Genomic DNA, 19,769 nt, shown 5'->3' with positions numbered 1-19,769 from the left:
TCCACTCTCCAAGATCGGTAAAGTATCACCCACTACCCTACCCCCACCCTACTTCCACCTGCTACTCTCTTTTTATTCCAATATTTTGTATGTTTTTCAATCTTTGTGTATATTTAAATTATATTATTTTTCTTTAATAAAATCTCTCCCCTTTTTAATTGGCCTAGTTCTTGGCTCCAAATAGGGTTCTCTAGGGAACAATCTGTGTAAACATTGGTAACAGATTCCGTTTTACCTCACCTCTCACTAGCCATAGCCTTTTTGCTAAACTCTCCAACATAAAATCCAAAGGCAACATCTTACCATAAAGCTGTTGCGATAACACCCAGAAACAACGTGGAAATGAATGCTATTGACAAAATGGGGAAGAGGGCAGGGCTCACTGGCAGCTTATCTGCTTTGCATGCAAAAGGTCCCAGGTTCGATCTTTGACTAAAAGAATCAGGTAGTAAGCAATACAAAGATCTTTCTCTGAAAGAAGAAAACTGCAGATTTATACCCCACCCTTCTCTCTGAATCAGAGTGGCTTACAATCACCTATATATTCTGCCCCCACAACCGGCACCCTGTGAGGTGGGTGGGGCTGAGAGGGCTCTCACAGCAGCTGCCCTTTCAAGGACAACCACTGCCAGAGCTATGGCTGACCCAAGGCCATGCTAGCAGGTGCAAGTGGAGGAGTGGGGAATCAAACCCGGTTCTCCCCAGTAAGAGTCTGCACACTTAACCACTACACCAAACTGGCTCTCTTGGAGAGAGATGCTGCCAGACAGAGTAGGTAAAATTAACCTTGATATATCAATGGTCTAACACAATACGGTTTCTTCAAGTATTCAATTGCAGGGTCATATGACTGTTACATTAGGACTTCTTCCACCACATTTTGAACCAATTACAGTTTTAGAACCCCTTTTAGAGGCATCTCCATTAAGAGTATGCTTCAATAGTTCAATCTGGATTAAACTAAGTTTAAGGGTTATTGTGGTCAGTCAGTAGCTCCTAGGGAGGTCACAGATGCTGAATGACAAAAGGCACTACTAGTTGCCTCAGCAATGCATTTGAAGCACAGATGCCTCCAGAAGCTGCAGAACTATTTATTCAAGAGCTGGTCATCCCTGCTTCCAGTTCAGTCCAGTTACTGACCAACAGTTCTTCCTTCTAATCCAAAAGTATTTTCAGTTTGTTTGTCTACATCCAGACCTTAATAACTTCAGAAGAGCTCAGGATTTCAACTAACCTTAATAGACCAATGGTTGATACAAAATGGTACAGATAGTTATTATCAGGAGCTGGACAGAGCATGCATATGACATCCATTCTGGTTTCAGAGGGTGGCGATGTTGGTCAGTTGTAGAAGATTTCTGTAATCCTGGGCCTATTATCTTGTTTTAAATTACATTAAATTATGCTTTGTGATCTTCTTTGAGTCTCAGTGAGAAAGGAAGATTACAAAGAGATAAGATCATTGTTAAACTGATGGCACTAAAACACTACATGATCTTCCATGGCAGTTGCCTGGTAAAAGAGAAGGAATGGGTGCCTTGGAAATCCACAAGCCAAAGGCCAAGGGGAAGAATGTTTACAATGCAGAATCATCAGGAATCTCTCATCAAGACGGAACAGATGCATCATAAAATTGTGCCCCTAATCTTCTGGCTAGAAGGTTTAGAGAGGTCCAACAGGGATCAATTTTTGCTCCCTGGAGGGAGATCTATAGGGTAACCAAGTCAGAAGCCAGGCTAGACTTAGAAGAGTTCAACAGGCTTACAAATCTTCATACAACAGATAACCTGCATTGTTTATATATTATATATATATTCCTACAAAGTTATTCCTACCAAAGTTCCTTTCTTTGCTACATTTTAATCAATATATTTTAATGCAATATAATGACAAATTTAAATGGTTAACAGTGTCAGAATCAGATGCAATATAAAAAAGCTACTACCAACAATATTAATATCATGGTTATACAACGCATCTCACCAGATTTCTCTGCTTCATTTGTGAGTTATGTTATTAGAGAATAAAAGCACAAATCTGTTCTGCAAATCAATTCTGCAAATTATAGCTATCCTATAGTAAGTTGTACTGAGTGCTTATTAATTGACCGGTACTCTTTTCAGTGAAATGGCACCTATAATTTTGGAGGGGGGGAATCACTCAGACTAAACAGATAAGTCTTTAACAGACTTTTCATTTCAAGCAAAACAAACATATTAAAAACAAAAGCACTACCATTAAATTTCACAACAAGCTATAGCTTAGGGATCCATTTGGAAACATTGTGTGTTTATATTGGCTTCTAATATGAATGGAATGCAGGCATCCAATTTTGCTTTGTAAATACTTCTTTCCCAGTAAAATCTGGTGCAATAACAACACTGGAAATCTGGGAAGCTCAGGTCCCAGCAGAATTACAGCAAGTAGATTAAAATCAAAACAAAAGTAGATTTTTGAGGAATAAATTACAGTACGGACAGACTTTCCCCCTTTACAGTGATTGATTTCCTTACTCTCTTGTTTTCTCCTTGACATTGTAATCATACAATGTAAAAAAAAAAGTCAGTGTAGATATAGGAGAGAGGGTAACATAAGGCGGCGCCTATGCACTAAGCTGGTACATTAGTATCTGGTATGTCTCACTGTAATGGCTCCTGACCAAATGCTCCTCCATATTAAAAACAAAGCAGAATGAAACTCTACACAAATAAAATGAACTTGTCACAAAGAAGTGTTCTAGAATAGCCTCCTACTAATATGCCATGTGTATACAACTGTTTGTAAAGAGGCACATTCAACTATGACAAGTTCTCATCTCTAGTTGGAAGCTGTACATCCAGATATATTCCAGAGAAAATCAAATGAAAAAGAAAGGAAATAGGAAGGAAAGAATTCTCAACTGTCTACTTACAGTATGGAGGGGGGGGCATTCTTTGATAAAATTTCCTATTTTTAAAAAGGACCTAGCTTTTTCTATCCCAGAAAAGTAAACATGGTAGGATATGCTACATGACTTGGTTATAATGAACACAACTAAAAGTATACAGATTATAGTTATTGATATTTAATTATTCTGATTTTAACTTGTATAAAAATAGGAATTCTTTTGTTACAGATGATTACACAGTTTTATCTAGGAAACAATGAAGACAGGAAGATACATACATTAAAAAAGTGTGATAGGCTTCTGATGAATAAAATCATGCTTAGGCTGGTTGTTGGAATTCAACTTATACAGTTGTGTGTAAGTCTGAAGAATAGCTACAAGTCAGTGGATACATAGAGAAAAAGAAGGTAAAACTTATGTATCCAGAAACAAAGAAATTCTGGGTTATTCTAAGGCAGGGTTATTCTAAGGCAGGCAAACTGTGGCTTATAAACCACACGTGGCTCTTGCAGCCCTCTCCTGAGGCTTGTGAGGCTTGCCAACTCCTGCATCCCCCCAACCCAGCATTCTAAGTAGGGTTGCCAAGTCCAATTCAAGAAATATCTGGGGACTTTGGGGGTGGAGCCAGGAGACTTTGGGATGGAGCCAGGAGACATCAGGGCGGAGCCAGGAACAAGGGTGTGACAAACATAATTGAACTCCAAGGGAGTTCTGGCGATCACATTTAAAGGGACAGCACACCTTTTAAAATGTCTTCCTTCCATAGGAAATAATGAAGGATAGGGGCACCTTCTTTTGGGGCTCACAGAATTGGACCCCCTGGTCCAATCGTTTTGAAACTTGGTGGGTACTTTGGGGAGAGTCACTAAATACTATACTGAAAATCTGGTGCCTCTACCTCAAAAAACAGCTCCCTCAGAGCCCCCGAAACCTCCAGATCAATTCCCCATTTTACCCTATGAGAATCAATCTCTACATAGAGAATAATGCTCAGCAGACATGTCCCCCCCTCTATTTCTGGCAACACTGAAGGGGGATTGGCCTCTCTACTCACGAGTTGCTGCCAACTTCTTCAAAGTAACACAGACACACCATCCCAAGAGGAAGCCTTTCAATCAGCGACTGAAGCCTCCGGAGGTAGAAACGCACATGGTCCAGACTCCCGAGGAAACGCCACCCAGCAGCCAGAGAGGATGCAAGGACTACAAGTCCCAGCATACACCTCGCGAAGGGAGGCCGGACTGGAGCGAATAGCAGGCCGGCGGTGGGCGGGTCTTTGTGACCCAGAGGAAGGGAGAAGCCTGAAGCCAGGCAGGGAAAGAGACACTGCGCCATTCCACCCCAGGGGATTAGGCTGCTAATCCAGGGGTCCCCCGGCAGGGTGTGGGGGGGGGGGGTTGGGAAGCCTAATTCTAAGGCATTCCTGAAAATATCTATTGAAGGAATTTCTACTCGTCCTTTGTACTGCTGTGCAGTTTTGTCTACTCTGCACAAAACATTTTTCCCCTATACTTCCTGCAAGGACATAAGGGTGGTATACATTCTCTCAGTGCTTCTACCTATCCAATTTGTCCTCATGATTCTCTTCTGAGATATGTCAGGCTAAGAGACACTTGTTGGCCAAATGTCTTACTGCAACTTTTATGGCTGAGCAGGGATTTCAACCCAGAACTCTTATATCCTATTTAGTACAATACTCTCGTCACAGAGAGGCAGTGTAGTGTAGTAGTTAAGAGCAGCAGACTCTAATCTAAAGAACCAAGTTTGATTCCCCACTCCTCCATGTAAGCTAGCTGCATGACCTTGGACCAGTCACAGTTCTCTCCGAACTCCCTCAGCCCCACCTATCTCACAAGGTGCTGGTTATGGGGAGAGAAAGGGAAGGCCACTGTAAGACACTTTGGGACTCCTTAAGGTAGAGAAAAGTGGGGTATAAAAATCAACTCTTCTTCTAGTTCTCATTATGCTATGGTTCTCAGCAGAGCACTGATGGCAGGGAACTGCAACTATTCCCTTTCATCTTAAAGGCCCTATAAGGCTGTCAATGAAAGTTTTGCTAAAGCCTTGGTTAGGCACCATGAAGGTACCTATCAGTTTTCCTAACACATATGCATGGGCAGTCTGCCACTGTGGTATTTGCTTTGGAAGACGTGAACAGCAAATCACAAAGCTGTTTCAAGGTGAGACAAAGTCATGCAGTGTGAATCATATGCTTTTGATTACTTTATAATATGTAGATCTCTTATAACCTCAAGGCCCTGGAGCTTTTATGCTAAAGGAACAAACTTCTGTTATTCTAATTGTGAACTATGAGATTCTATCTTCATTTACAAGTCAACAAATTAGTGGCTGGCTGCTGACATTTGTAATCCTAGATGCCTTAAGCTAGAATCCTGAAATACATGCTCTTTCTCATACAAATTAATTTTATTTTAAGATGCTGAACACTGTAAAGTTTCTGCTTTCAGCTTCTCTTGGGATGATACAAAAATAAAAACAGACCCAGACGAGAAAGTAAGATGAAGAGAACTTAAGAACAGATCGGCTGGGAATGTCAATTACCAAATCTTAATCAAGCTACCTGCTTTTTATTGCCTTGGCAAAAGTGTTTTGTTTTTGTTTTGTTTTTACATTAGGCTGGAGCCACTGAAAATTTCTGCTGACAGAAGGGAACTTTTTTTTTTGTCGTTTTCCACACTTCCACAGCAGAACTCCAATTCCCCTTATTCTGTTCATGTACTCTGCAACACAGAAATATGCCTTTTCTTGGTTTCCTGAATCTTGTGTTTCCTGTTGACGCATGGGTCTTTAACAGAGAGGGAAAAAATCCCAAAGTTTTCATTCTGTATGAAGGGAAATTGAAATACATCAAGATGAATTTATGTTGGAGTTCTCATTGAATCTCCCATAGACAGGTGTTCAGTTTGAATAGCAGTCATATAGAAGAGCAAGAATTGATTCCAATGTCCTTTCTAATATGATTTGGCAATCAGCCTCATTTTAAAGGACACCCATGTCTTTCTGCTTATCTAACCAAATGGTCACAAACTGTTTCTTTATCCCTTTTAATATCTAAAGAATATGATATTCCAAAAACCAGAGAGTCATTTCTGCCAATTAATAGGCATTAAGTCCCGTTTTAGCTTCCTAATCACTCACCAGCTGCCAAGTCAGCCAAAATCCTAATGACAGGCCTATTCATGATTTTCAAGATAGACAATTTGCAGCAAGATTTACAGCTAGATGTACAGAATAAAAACCCCACCAAACTACTCACTATCAAGAAAAAAAAACATATTAAAACTTTTAAAATATGTGGTACTCATTTGGGCTTACCATAAAATTTAACTAAATTTCACACAGAGCTCTGATTATATTGTAGTGTTTTCACTCACACTCATATGTAAGTTACAACATGTTAACTGATGAATTAAGGCAAATTCTGTATTGAAAACTACCATCTTAAAATATCTCAAGCAAAACAGTTTGCAATGTAGCATCTTAGGACCTTTGCATGCTATTTAACTTCACAAAGAACCAAAGCTATAGAATCATACCATAGGAAGGGATAATGCAGGCCATCAGGTTCAACCTCACGCTCAAGGCATCCCTGGCAAGTGTTCACCCAGCTGCTGCCTGAAAACTGCCAGTGAGGGGGAAGCTCACCACCTCCCTAGACAGCCATTTCCACCGCTGAACTACTCTTATTGCAATCCCTTCAATATCTAGCCAGTACTTCTCCACCCATAATTTAAACCCATTATTGCAAGTTCTGACTTCTGCTGCCAACAGGAATAGCTCCCTGGCTACCTCTAAGCGACGGCCTTTCAAATAGTTAAAGAGAGCAATCATGCCCCACCTCAATTATTTTCTTCTCCAGACTGAATATTCCCAAGTCCCTCAGTCCTTCCTCATGGGGTTTGGTCTCCAGGCCACTGATCATTCTCATAGCTCTCTTCTGCACCTGCTCTGTTCTGTCCATATCCTTTTTGAGGTGAGGCCCCTCCAGACCTGCACACAGTACTCCAAGTGCAGCCTAACCAATGCAGTATACAGCAGGATTGTGATGACATCTTGAGATTTGGATGTTATGTGTCGTACATTGCTTTGTTTTTATTTAATGAGCTCTTGAAACTCAGTAAACCTTAAAGGATCTAAATTGCTCAGCTATATTAGAGTGTATAGAAGTATCATACAGTATCTCCAATATGCAACATTTTAACTAAGATGTTATGTCCTGTTATCGTGGAAAGTTAGACACTCAAGCAAAGGAAACAAAGGCCCCAGAAGAAAATGATGCCACAGAAACTAATTATTGCAATCATTATTTAAAAGTAGTATTGATAGGGTTAGAATTTCTCAATCATACTGCTTGAATAATTTCTTAAGAGCATCTGGTATGTGGTAGTGCCACTCTTCATTTTAAAAAAAAAAGTCAAAGGAGTATTAAATTGGCCACTGAAATCCTTAGCATAGAAAAGAACAATGACTCTTGTCATCAAGCTATTCAGGTTTTTTTTTTTTTTAATTAAAGGTGGAAAACAGATCTCAGACATAGCTTGAACCTAGCTATGAAAGGTACTGATCAATACTGAAAGAGCAAGTTAAAAACATCAGTATATAGTAATTGAGTCATCATAGTTAAATACAGGCTAAGAAGGGTAATTTTATTTGCTGCTGTATCAGTTGCATAAGAAACTCAGTGCCACCTCAAATTAATGTACAGACATCAGAAATACAGAAGGGGGAGAAGTTTTTTTTTAAAATGACACTTTACCTGCAAGGCACAACATGAATGATTGCAGCACAAGCAGTTCCCATAGCAACCTCATTTTCACTCTCCGAGGTCAAAGGAGACCCGAGTCCAGTACGTAGCAATTAGAATTTTGCTTCTTTTAAGTTTTATACAATCTTTAATCTGTAGGGATACAAAGAGAAATATTGCAATGAGATTTAGGATTACAGCTTCTTATTCGTTGAGATTCTCTCAATGTGATCTGAAAAAAATTTACACCTGAAGGAAAACAGAGAAGCCATTACTTCGTCATTCAAAAAGGGTGAATGACTTAAAGTAGCATCATTTGAAATCATGTTCTTTAGTTTAGTTTTGTTTTTAAATTCTCAGTGTGAGAAAGACTTTCTATGTAGAATAAAAACTTCCACCTCACAATGAGAAGGTCAAGTATTCTCCTGATGGTCTCAGATCTGCTCACTTTTTATTTTTTGTGTCCTTATGCAAGCCATGTTAGCCTCTCTACCTCAATATTCCCATGTCTCTGAACCAGTAGTTAATTATGTCTGAAAAATGGTTTGACGATTAAAATCCACTAAGTGTATATCATCTCACTTAAAAAACCCCTCTTTGACAGTGTTGAAATTGTTCCTATTTCAGCAATTAAAGTGGTAACAGAGACACATGCAGGCCCCTGTGGAGATGACAAACACACTTCCATATAAAAAGCCGCCTTTTAACCATTAGAGGATAGCAAGATATCCACTCTTTACCCAGGAAGCCAGGGCACAGCCTCCTCACTGCCAGGGCCGGCGTGCGGGAGTAGGCCAGGTAGGTGGAAGCCTTGGGTGCCACCTGGCCACAGGGGCGGAGGGCGGGGGCAGGTGCCCCCTCCCCATCCCCACTTGCGCCGACAGAGCTGGTTGGAAAGCAGCCACCTGCATGCTTCTTCCTCCATTCCAATTTGGAACAGAGGCAGAAGCACACGGGTGCCACTTCCCAGCCAGCCAAATCCCTCTGAAGGGGGTGTGTGTGAGCTGGGCTAGGAGCATTCTTGCTTGGACTGCCCCGCGCCCAGCCCCTCCGCTCTGCCTCTTCAGAGGGACTCAGGTGGTTGGGCAGTGGTCGCCCGCGTCCTTCTTCCTCTGTTCCAATTCGGAACAGAAGTATGCAGGCGGCCACTTCTCTGCCAGCTCCCTTTGAAGGCAGGAGGGCTGGGCGAGGTGTGGGCTCAATGTTTTTGCTCAGCCCGTCCTTCGCCTAGCCCACTTCCCCCTTTCACAGGGACTCGGCTGACTGGGAAGCGGCCACCCGCATGCTTTTTCCTCTGTTCCAAAACAGAACAGAGGAAGAAGCATGCAGGCAGCCGCTTCCTATCAGCTCCCTTTGAAGGGGAGGGGGAGGACTAGGTGAGGTGTGGGCCAAGCATTCTTGCTCAGCCTGTCCTTCGCCCAGCCCACTTCCCCAGTTCAGAGGGACTCAGCTGGCTGGGAAGCGGCCACCCGCATGCTTTTTCCTCCATTCCAAATCGGAACGGAGGAAGAAGCATGCAGTGGCAGCTTCCCAGCCAGCTCCCTTCGAAGGGGGCGGGAGGGCTCAGGAAGGAGCGGACTGAGCAAGAACACTCAGCCCGCCCCTCGCCTCACCCCCCCACTCCCTCCTTCAGATGGAGATGGCTTGGCCAGCAGAGCACACCAGTGCAATGATGTCACTTTAGGTGATGTCATCGTGCCGCGCGTGCAATTCAACTCTGGGGTAGGGGGGCAGAACCTTTCGCTCCGGGTCTGCTCATTGCTCATGACAATACAGCTATGCAGACAGACTGAGATTAACAGCCACAAATTAAGTCAAATCACTTGTATGGCAGCATGTTGTCTTCCTTGTAGAAGAAGAAGACTGCAGATTTAAACCCCACCCTACTCTCTGAATCAGAGACTCAGAGCGGCTTACAATCTCCTATATCTTCTCCCCCCATAACAGACACCCTGTGAGGTGGGTGGGGCTGAGAGGGCTCTCACAGCAGCTGCCCTTTCAAGGACAACCACTGCCAGAGCTATGGCTAACCCAAGGCCATTCCAGCGGCTGCAAGTGGAGGAGTGGAGAATCAAATCCGGTTCTCCCAGATAAGAGTCCACATACTTAACCACTACACCAAACTTGATCTCCACTGTGGGACCTGTGGGACAGTGGAGGAGGGGCAGCATGTTGGCAAAACACCTAAACCCTTTGAGCAATTTGTCTGGAGGTAATTTATAAATGTGGCGCAGAGTGGTAAAGCTGCAGTACTGCAGTCCTAAGCTCTGCTCATGACCCGAGTTCGATCCCAGCAGAAGCTGGGTTCAAGTCGCTGGCTTCAGGTTGACTCAGTCTTCCATCCTTCCGAGGTCAGTAAAATGAGTACCCAGCTGGGGGGAAAGTGTAGATGACTGGGGAAGGCAATGGCAACCCACCCCGTAAAAAGTCTGCCATGAAAACGTTCTGAAAGCAACGTCACCCCAGAGTCGGAAACTATTGGTGCTTGCACAGGGGACTACCTTTACCTTTTTAAAAATTATTTTCAGAAAACCATGATTCCATTCTGTAATCTTTTTTTTAAAAAAATGCTTCCTTTCTACTCAAGCTTTAAGGGCATCTGCAACAAGGGGACTTTCTCCTAAACCTTACAGTATGAATTCTGAGTTCCCTCTTTCAGTCTTTGAATTTTAAGTGCTATATGATATCCTTCAAATGGTCCACAATAACACCGATAATATTGCATCTTCCACCTCTCCCAGCCCAATTATTTAGGATTATGTGATCATTAACGACACTGCCACAAAGCAAACAAAATAGTAGATAATTGGCAATTGGCTGTGAGGCACCTGAGAGTTATTTCACAGTCATGTCATGTTGCTCTGTCAGGACTTCCCTACCACAGTTGAAACAAGGGAACTGGAAGCCCCTTGTCCATCTTCTGGTCCTTTTATTGGACCATTTCAGCCAGCTCTCATGGGATGATGTCAATAGGATCCTGGCAGCTGTAAGGCCCACCTCATGCCTACTTCACTCGTGCCCATCCTGCAGGGTGAAGGCCTATTGTGATAGTTTACAGACAGCGCTCTATAGGAGATTATCAACTTGTTGCTTTCAATAGGGACTTTCTCAGTAGGGCCGAAGGAGGCTGTGGTGCATCCACTTTTGAAGAAGACATCACTGGACCCCGTGCTTCTGGCCAGCTACCATCCAGTGTCTAATTTGCCATTCCTGGGTAAGTAATTGAGACGGCAGCTGCTGAGCAGCTCCAGGTTTTCCTGGAGGAAGAATCTATCTTGGATCAATTCCAGTCCAGTTTTCACCCTGGCCATGGGACAAAGACAGCATTGGTTGCCCTCATGGATGACAGCTGGATTGCGGCAGCACTGCTGTTACTCTTGGATCTGATGGCAGTATTCAAAATGGTTGACTATGATCTGTTGACCCACTGCCTTGTCAACATAGGAGACAGGGGGTCTGCCCTGTAAATGTTTTCCTCCTTTCTTCATGGTCAGGGACAGAGAGTGGCACTAAGAGAGAAAGTCTCCCAGCAGTACCCACTTGAATGTGGAGTGCTATAGGGAGTGATATTCTCTCCAATGTTGTTTAACATCTATATGCACCCCACTGCCAAGTAGAGGTATGGACTGGGTTACCATCAGTATGCTGATGATACCCAGCTCTATCTGTTGATGGACCGCTGCCTGGATTCCACTCCTGAAAATTGGGGTACAGCATTAGAAGCCATGGTTGAATGGCTACAATAGAGTCAGCTGCAACTGAATCCATCAAAGATGGAGGTCCTGTGCCTGAGCTGGGGTAGGTTCTGGAAGCAGACTCCCGGCCCTTGACAGAGTGCCATTAGTTCCTGCGCTGAGGGTTAAGAGCTCAGAGGTGATCCTGGATACCTCACTTTCTATGGAGACCCAGGTCTCCTCTATTGCCAGGTCTGCCTTTTATCATCTTTGGCAGGTCAGGCAATTTGTTCCATACTTACCTCTCTGCTCAGGACCTGGCTATAGTGATCCATGCAACAGTCACTTCCAGGTTAGATTACTGCAACTAATCTGAATACACACCTACTGTATATAGACATCACAGTCAGCTGCTGCGTTTTGCACCTATTTGAAGTTTCTGGGTCAGGATAAGCCCATGTAGAGTGATGCCTATATAGGTGTATTCAGTCTATGCTCTGACAATTAAACTGGCTACCAATCAAGTACCAGATCCACTTCAAGGTGCTGGTATTAACCTTTAAAGCCCTGAGCGGCCTAGGACCAGCATATCTTAAGGACCACCTCTTCCTATACACCCCTCTGCTGATCAACACCTACTGGTTATCCCTGGCTCAAAGGATGTCCACTGAGCCTCAATCAGGGCCAGAGCTCTCTGTCCTGGCCCCTACCTGGTGGAACATGTTCCCACCTGAGATCAGGACCTTGTGGAATTTATTGCAGTTCTGCAGGGCCTATAAAATGGAGCTAGCTGGTGTGTGGAAGTAGGTGAGGTAGGCAGCCGCCTTCGGTGCCACTCCACCTGGGGTTGCCCCCTCACTCCCCTGAGCAGAGCTGGGGCAGGCACCTGCATAGTGCGCTCCTTGCTACGTGGGAAGCCTGAGCGGGGCTGGTGCTTGTGTAGCTTGCAAGGAGAATGGTATACAAGTGCACTGTTTTAGTGGTGCCTAGCTGCTATTGGGCTGAAGCCACAACAAAAGAGTCACACAGATAGAATGGAGAAAAAAAGCAGTTTGGCTTTTTTCTCCATGCTATTGGGCTGAAAGCAGCTGAAGGGCGCTTTCCTATTGCGCTCATCAGTGCAATAGGAAGGTGCTACTCAGTTGCTTTCAACCTAAAAGTGGCTGGTCACCGCTAAAACAGTGCGCTTTTTGGAATCTTCCAAGGAAGCCTCCGAAGAGCGTACTGCAAGGGAAAGCAGTGGTGCAGCAGCACTGTTGTGCACCAGCGTTCCTCCCTTGTCCCCCACTCTCTCAGCCTGTGCAATGACATCACTTTCAGTGACGTCACTGTGCTGCCCACATGTGATTTTTCCCAAGGGAGCTGAGGGAGTGGGGGTGCGCGGTGCAGGGGTTGCCTCAAGCGGAAGAACCCCTAGCACTGGGGCTGGGCTGAGGTGTTGGACACCCAATAATCTGGCCTCTCTGTACAGAAGCTCCCTGGACCATCTACCCATACGGAGTCTTGATGTAACATGAGCTGCAGTGACTCCTACTATCATCTGTACAGTTGATGGGGAGGATTCTGAATTTAGAACTACAGTATATTTTACTATATTTTTATTGTTAATTGCTTTATCTGTTTTTAATTATATAGTGGCTGGTTTTTTATGTTGTGTACTCTGATGTTAACTGCCCTGAGCCCTTGGGAAGGGTGGGATATAAATATAACAAATACATAAATAAAATACCACACACACACACACACACACGCACTGATATTCTGAAGCCACACCAGGCATTTCAGACTAAAGATATAAACCAATGTAATCATACGTTTTTATCATTTAATCATCTCTCTGATGTCTTGGAATTAAGGAGCTTTCATATTTACAAGACAAACTACATGCCTAATAGAAAGTGAAGTGGTATCATTAGAGATCCCTGTCCGCTTTTGTAAGTTTAAATTGCTCAAATTCTAATAAAGTCAGGTTCAGTGTGCTGAGAGGACTAAAAATTCTTATCATCTCATCTGCCGATCCAACAGAAGAGCAAGAAGACTAATGGAATATATTCCAATATTCTGACATACATGGTGATTAGGCTGACTGTAGATAAGCAGGAAAATGCTGATCAATGGAACCTAACAACAACATACGTGAATGATTACAACATTCGTTATAAGGGAAATGCTACAGACTCTACTAAATTATATACAGTATTCATCATCTCTCTAATAAAATTTAAAAGAATCATTGTATATAACAGCAAATTGAATGGTCCTCGTCAAAGGCCTACCAGATGTACTCCTCTCCACCAGACAAGGAGGGAAAGAAGCTGGACAATGTCGGGAGGAAGTTTTACTCTGCTGGGGCGCTGGGAGTAAAGGTATCTAACTATGCTGCGTGCATGGCTGGACACCAATACTCAGTGTGGGAACAACTTACCCCCCTCTTGTCTTCCCTGAGTGAGGAGAAGAAGTCTGCTGCAAAGAAGTGGCAGAAGGAAGGCTTTGCTGTAGCCAAACAACAACTGGCTGCAGCAAAGCATATGGTGGACATCTCAGCAAGAACCATCACTTCTGCTGTCTGCCTCCGCCGCCACTCCTGGCTCAGGTCAACAGCTCTCCAGCAGGACACCAGGGCCTTCGTTGAAAATCTGCCCTTCGAGGGTGAAGGCCTCTTCAGTTCGACCACCGACAATGCTCTTCAGGAAATGGATAAGAGCATAAAGACCTCCAAAAACCTGGGTGTCCCGGCATCTTCCAGAGCTGCTAAACCAAAACAGTGGCACAAACCCTGGGCCAAGAAACAATATCAAAAGTTTTCCCAGGAACAGCAATGGAGACCTCGCTCTGCCCAACCTGAGAGTAGGTCCCCATACAGGGGGAACAACAGAAACTGCTACGCTTCTGCACAGATCACCGGCAAGTCCAAGGGCGCTTGCCCTCAAAAGCAGGGCCTTTGACTTTCTGGTAGCACGCGTCACCGTCCCCACTTCTTCTTTGTCTATCTGCCTCCGCCCATTCCTGTCGGCCTGGGAGTCCATCTTTATGGACAGGTGGGCGCTTTCCATCATCGCGGAAAGCTACAAAATAGATTTTGCTCAGATTCTGAACCAATCTGTGGTAATCACCACACCCCCTTCCCCACCTCTGCTGGCAGAGGTGAGCAACCTCCTACAGAAACACGCCATAGAATGGGTCCCAGTGGAGGCCAGGATAGGAGGCTTCTACTCTCGTTACTTCCTGGTTCCCAAGCGGGACGGGGGGTTGAGACCAATCATGGACCTTCGGAATCTGAACAAGTTTATTCTGTACCAAAAGTTCAGAATGTCCACTCTGCAAACAATTCTGCCCCCTCATCAACCAAGGGGACTGGATGGCAACGCTGGACCTCAAGGATGCCTACTTCCACGTCAGCATCCATCCTGCGTTCAGACGTTTCCTTTGGTTTGCAGTAGGTTCTCAACATTTCCAGTTCAAGGCCCTTCCATTCGGCCTGTCCACTGCACCTCAGGTGTTCACAATGATGATGAGCGTTGTGGCTGCCCACCTCCGGCTTCAAGGGATAGTCGTCTTTCCATACATCGACGACTGGCTCCTTGTGGTGGAGTCGAAGGAAAGTTTGTCAAACCATATTGCCACCACTCTTCGTCTTCTTCACACCTTGGGTCTGCAGGTCAATTTGGAGAAATCACACCTTACTCCATCACGGACAGTTCAGTTCATAGGGGCTTTGCTGGATACGAACCTTCATCGTGCTTCCCTGCCTCAGCAGAGAGCGATGGACATTATCAACCTTGTCGAACTTCTGCAGAGTCGAAAGTGGGGCACGGGGCAGCAGCTGCAGCAGATGCTGGGGCTGATGGCGGCGACTACAAGTGTGCTGATCTTCGCGAAGCTGAGGATGAGAGGCCTACAACTTTCGTTTGTTCATGAGTTTCGACCGTTAAGGGACTCATCTCAAAAGAGGTTTGTAATTCCACCTGTGACACTTCAAACACTGCAGTGGTGGAAATCAAAGGACAACATTTGGCAGGGAGCTCCCTTCCACCTGCCTGTACCAACAGTGACGATCACAACAGATGCGTCTTTATGGGGTTGGGGGGTCCACACGGACGCTCTGTGTGTGGGGGGCCCTTGGCCTTTGAAATTGACTCATTGCCATATAAATTACCTGGAACTGCTAGCAGTTCATTTTGCTCTTCGATCCTTTCGCCCCATGGTGGCAGGGAAGGTTGTTGCTCTGCTTACAGACAATACCACTGCCCTGTGTTACATCAACAAACAGGGAGGGACAGTCTCTCGACGGCTCTATGCGCTGGCACTGGAACTGTGGTCGAAGTGCCTTGACCACGACATCTTTGTGAAGGCCACGCATCTCCCAGGGGTGCTCAATCTGCAAGCAGACTCCCTCAACAGGGGTGCGGCTTCCCCGCACGAGTGGGAGATACAGTGGCGCTTCCTTCAACCCATGTTTCAGCTCTGGCAGTATCCTCAGGTGGACGTCTTTGCCACAGCCGAGAACCGGAAGTGTCCTCTGTTCTGCTCCAGAGGGGGCTCGGATCCAGAGTCATTGGGAGACGGTTTGCTGTTCCCGTGGGAAGGTCAGTTCCTATATCTGTTCCCACCTCTGTCACTATTGACAAGGGTGGTCAACAAGATCGCAAGAGAGAGACCATGCTGCATCCTGGTGACTCCCTGGTGGCCTCGGCAGAACTGGTTTGCAATCTTGCTCCAACTGGCGAGGGGGGTCTTCTACCAGTTTCCGGCGGAACCAGATCTTCTGTCAGCTCAGGACAGTCACGTATTCCATCACAACGTGGCCCACCTTAAGGTGACAGCGTGCTTCGTCAACCCTGTGAGTTCTCCAACAGAGTCCAACACGTTTTCCTGAATAGCAGGAAGCTGTCTACCCGCACTTCTTATGATAGGAAGTGGCGGAAGTTTCTTCAGTTTTCAATTGATCCTACAGTTTCACCCCAGAGGGTGGGGCTGCCGGTTATTTTTGAGTTTTTGTTGTCTCTGGTGGATGCTGGCCTTGTTTTTTCCTCCATTAAGGTTTATCTGGCGGCAATATCTGCATTCCATGAACCAGTGGAGGGGCATTCAGTTTTTGCACACCCTCATTCTAAGAGATTTTTGAAGGGTTTGCTTAGGCTTCATTCTCCTTCGAGATCACCCCCACAGTTGTGGGATTTGACTCTAGTGTTGGACAGGCTGACTCGGCGTCCTTTTGAGCCAATAGCCAAATGCTCGTTACAGCTCCTATCTTGGAAGACTGCCTTTTTGGTAGCCATCGCATCAGCACGCCGTGCAGGGGAGCTCACGGCTATGCGTTGTGACTACCCATATTTAGCTTTTCAGGAGTCTGGAGTGTCCTTACTTAGCTCCTGATATTTCCTTTCTTCCCAAGGTGGTTTCTCAGTTCCGCCTTAACTTAAAAGTTTGGTTGCCCACGTTTTATCCTACACCTTCCTCGGATGAGGAACGTAGGTTGCATGCTTTAGATGTTAAGCGTGCCTTATTGTTTTATTTGAGTAGCTCCAAGAGTTTTCGTAAGGACCAGCATCTTTTTGTTTCTTATGCTGCTCCTAAGTTAGGTTCCAGAATCTCGTCTCAACGGCTTTCGAAATGGCTCACTGAGACTATTAAACTGTGTTATTGTAGCGGGAGAGCTAAGAAGCAGTTACCTGGGCCTATTCGCAGACACTCTACAAGAGCGATGGCAACGTCAGTGGCGTTCCTGAAAGGCATTTCCCTGATGGATGTTTGCAAGGCTGCCACCTGGTCCTCTCTGCATGCCTTTATAAAGCACTATGTGATGGACGTGCATGCTCAACAGAGGACTCGTCTGGGAGCTGTGGTGCTGCAAGCTGTTTCTTCAGGTTGACCGTCTTCCCGCCTCCAGGTATGTCTTGCTTGCTAATCTCCCATGAGTGTGCAGCACAGAGACCATGAAGAAGATAGACAGGTTGCTTACCTGTAACTGTAGATCTTCGAATGGTCATCTGTGCATTCACATTACCTGCCCTCCTTCCCCACTGCTGACGATCTCCCTCCAGTAGGGGCTTCCAGCGGTCAGGAAGGAACTGGCGGGATCCTCGCGCTGGCGCTAGTGAGCATGCGCACTGGGACGCCTGCACATGCCCATTGGTGCCGAGCGTGAAAAAATCCCAGGCTTTTTAGGTACCGATTCGGGGATCGGTGCAGGCGCTCTATCCCATGAGTGTGAATGCACAGATGACCACTCAAAGATCTACAGTTACAGGTAAGCAACCTGTCTTTCTCACTAGCTAGAATGCATTTACCACTCTTTTCAGTAGAGCACTGAATTGGTAGTTGCAGACAAAATGCTTTCTGTCATTACCAAATTCCTTGCTACTGGTTTGTTTGTTTTTTTAAAAAAAAATAATAACTAGATGCTATTGTGTGTGCTATAACTCTTTTATATTTGCACCAATATTTAATCTAAAAATCTATATTATTAATATTCATTAAAAATAAAGAGTAATAGCCACATTTTACTTTCTAGTATTTTTGAATTTGTGGGTGAAGGCATGGTAGGAAAAAAAAGTTCTCTCTTAACACCCAATCTTGAGGAAGTCAGCATGGATTTGTCTCCAACAGGTCTTGCCAGACCAATATGGTTTCTTTCTTTGCGTAACAAGCTTACTGGATTGTGGGTACTCTGTTGAGGTGGCTTACCTGGATTTCAGTAAAGCTTTTGATAAGGTTTCCCATGACATTCTGATGGGCAAACTGGAAGACTGTGGATTGGACTGCAGGACAGTTCAGTGGACAGGAAAATGGTTAGAGGACCATACCCAAAGAGTGGTTGTCAATGGGGGTTTGTCAGATTGGAGAGAGATGTCCAGTGGGGAGCCACAGAGCTTGGTTTTGGGCCCGGTTCTTTTCAACATTTTTATCAATGATCTGGATGAAGGGGTGGAAGGACTGCTCATAAAATTTGCATGGAGCTGTTTCATTTGGCAGCCGAGGACAGGACCCGAAGCAATGAGCTCAAATTACAAGCAGAAAAGTACTGACTGGATATTGGGGGGGGGGGGGCAGAATTATGGTCAGAATAGTTCAGGAGTGGAATCAGCTGCCTAGGAAGATGGTGAGCTCCCCTTTATTGACAGTCTTCAAAACATGGCTGGGTGATTATTTGTTAGATATGCTTTAGGCCAGGGGTGGCCAATGGTAGCTCTCCGGATGCTTTTTGCCTACAACTCCCATCAGCCCTAGCCAGCATGGCCAATGGCTGGGGCTGATGGGAGTTGTTGGCAAAAAAAATCTGGAGAGCTACCGGTGGCCACCCCTGCTTTAGGCTGATCCTGCATGGAGCAGGAGGTTGGACTATATGGTCTATATGGCACCTTCCAACTCTATGATTCTATGATTCTGATACCAGGGCTGGGAGGCAGCAGCAGGACTGGACATGGGCTCCTATGCCTTGTTTAGTTCTCTAGGGAAAATGTTTGTGAACAGTAAGTGAACAGTATGCTGCACTAGATGGACTATTCATCGGATCCAGCAGGTCCTAATGTTTGTTTGTTTGTTCAATTACCCCAATATTTCTGAAAATACAAATTGTTACGATTTTTTAAAATTAAGGTATGTTACATTTTTCATATGCTCCTCAGTGCCGACTATGTTGCCTATTCTTACATGAAAAAGAGATTAAATGCAGCCATTTAAAACATTTATTTATTTGCTGATGCAACTAATCTTTGATAATCAGACTGTTTTCATCAGAAAGTGAATTAGTTGATCTTTCCTTATCTAAAACAACATATTTTCCCCATTTGATAATACCTGTTCTCTGTTATAAGATCATATAAACTTTTTTAAAAATGTAAAGCTGATATTTAAGCCTTCCTAATATTGCCATGCATAAAAAATGCAGCAATGAGCTTATAATATATTACTCTAGGATATTCACAGAGATACTGGAAATTCACCAACTTTGTAGCCTAGTCCCATCTTCTCATGTCATTTCTCATAAATGCTTTTGCTGAAAGAAGGCACTGATTTCCTAGAATGAGTACAGCTTTCAATGCATTGCTTTCATGGTAAGATATAAAAGCTTTCCCATGTCCCACTGGAAACTAATATTTAGTAGCCCATACCACTTTCAGCATTTCATATCATAATAAAATAGAAGTCCCTGATTTGGACTTTCAACACATTATGGTAAAGTGACATGACAGCAATGATATATCCAAGTAGGCAGCCATGTTGGTCTGAAGTAGTAGAACAAAATAGGAGTCAATTGCACCTTTAAGACCAGCTTAGTTTTATTCAGCAATGATGCCATCCTTGTATCCATAAGAAAAAGAACATTACCACTGAAGTGTTAAACAACTTTAGAGTTTAGCCAGTGTTCACTTCGAACATGGTGTGAAACAGTAGCTTAAATAAACTAATTATGTCTAATGAACATAAGGAGAGCCCACTG

General features: G+C 44.5%; 1 protein-coding gene across 3 annotated transcripts in view; it reads right to left on the bottom strand.

Moving 5' to 3' along the window:
• Nucleotides 1-19,769, bottom strand: part of LOC132572476 (contactin-4) — a 706,005-nt gene that overhangs the window by 518,673 nt on the left and 167,563 nt on the right. For all 3 annotated transcript variants that reach the window (XM_060239572.1, XM_060239573.1, XM_060239570.1), the window contains exon 2: nucleotides 7,665-7,805. In XM_060239572.1, coding sequence (XP_060095555.1) covers nucleotides 7,665-7,719 — 55 coding nt within the window. In that variant the 5' untranslated portion in view covers nucleotides 7,720-7,805. The remainder of the gene's footprint in view (nucleotides 1-7,664; nucleotides 7,806-19,769) is intronic.

This window comes from Heteronotia binoei, chromosome 5 (genome assembly GCF_032191835.1).
Source record: "Heteronotia binoei isolate CCM8104 ecotype False Entrance Well chromosome 5, APGP_CSIRO_Hbin_v1, whole genome shotgun sequence".
In the NCBI taxonomy this organism is placed as follows: Eukaryota; Metazoa; Chordata; class Lepidosauria; order Squamata; family Gekkonidae; genus Heteronotia; species Heteronotia binoei.
The sequence above is the reverse complement of the archived record's forward strand: the minus strand, read 5'-3'. Positions and strand labels throughout refer to the sequence as shown.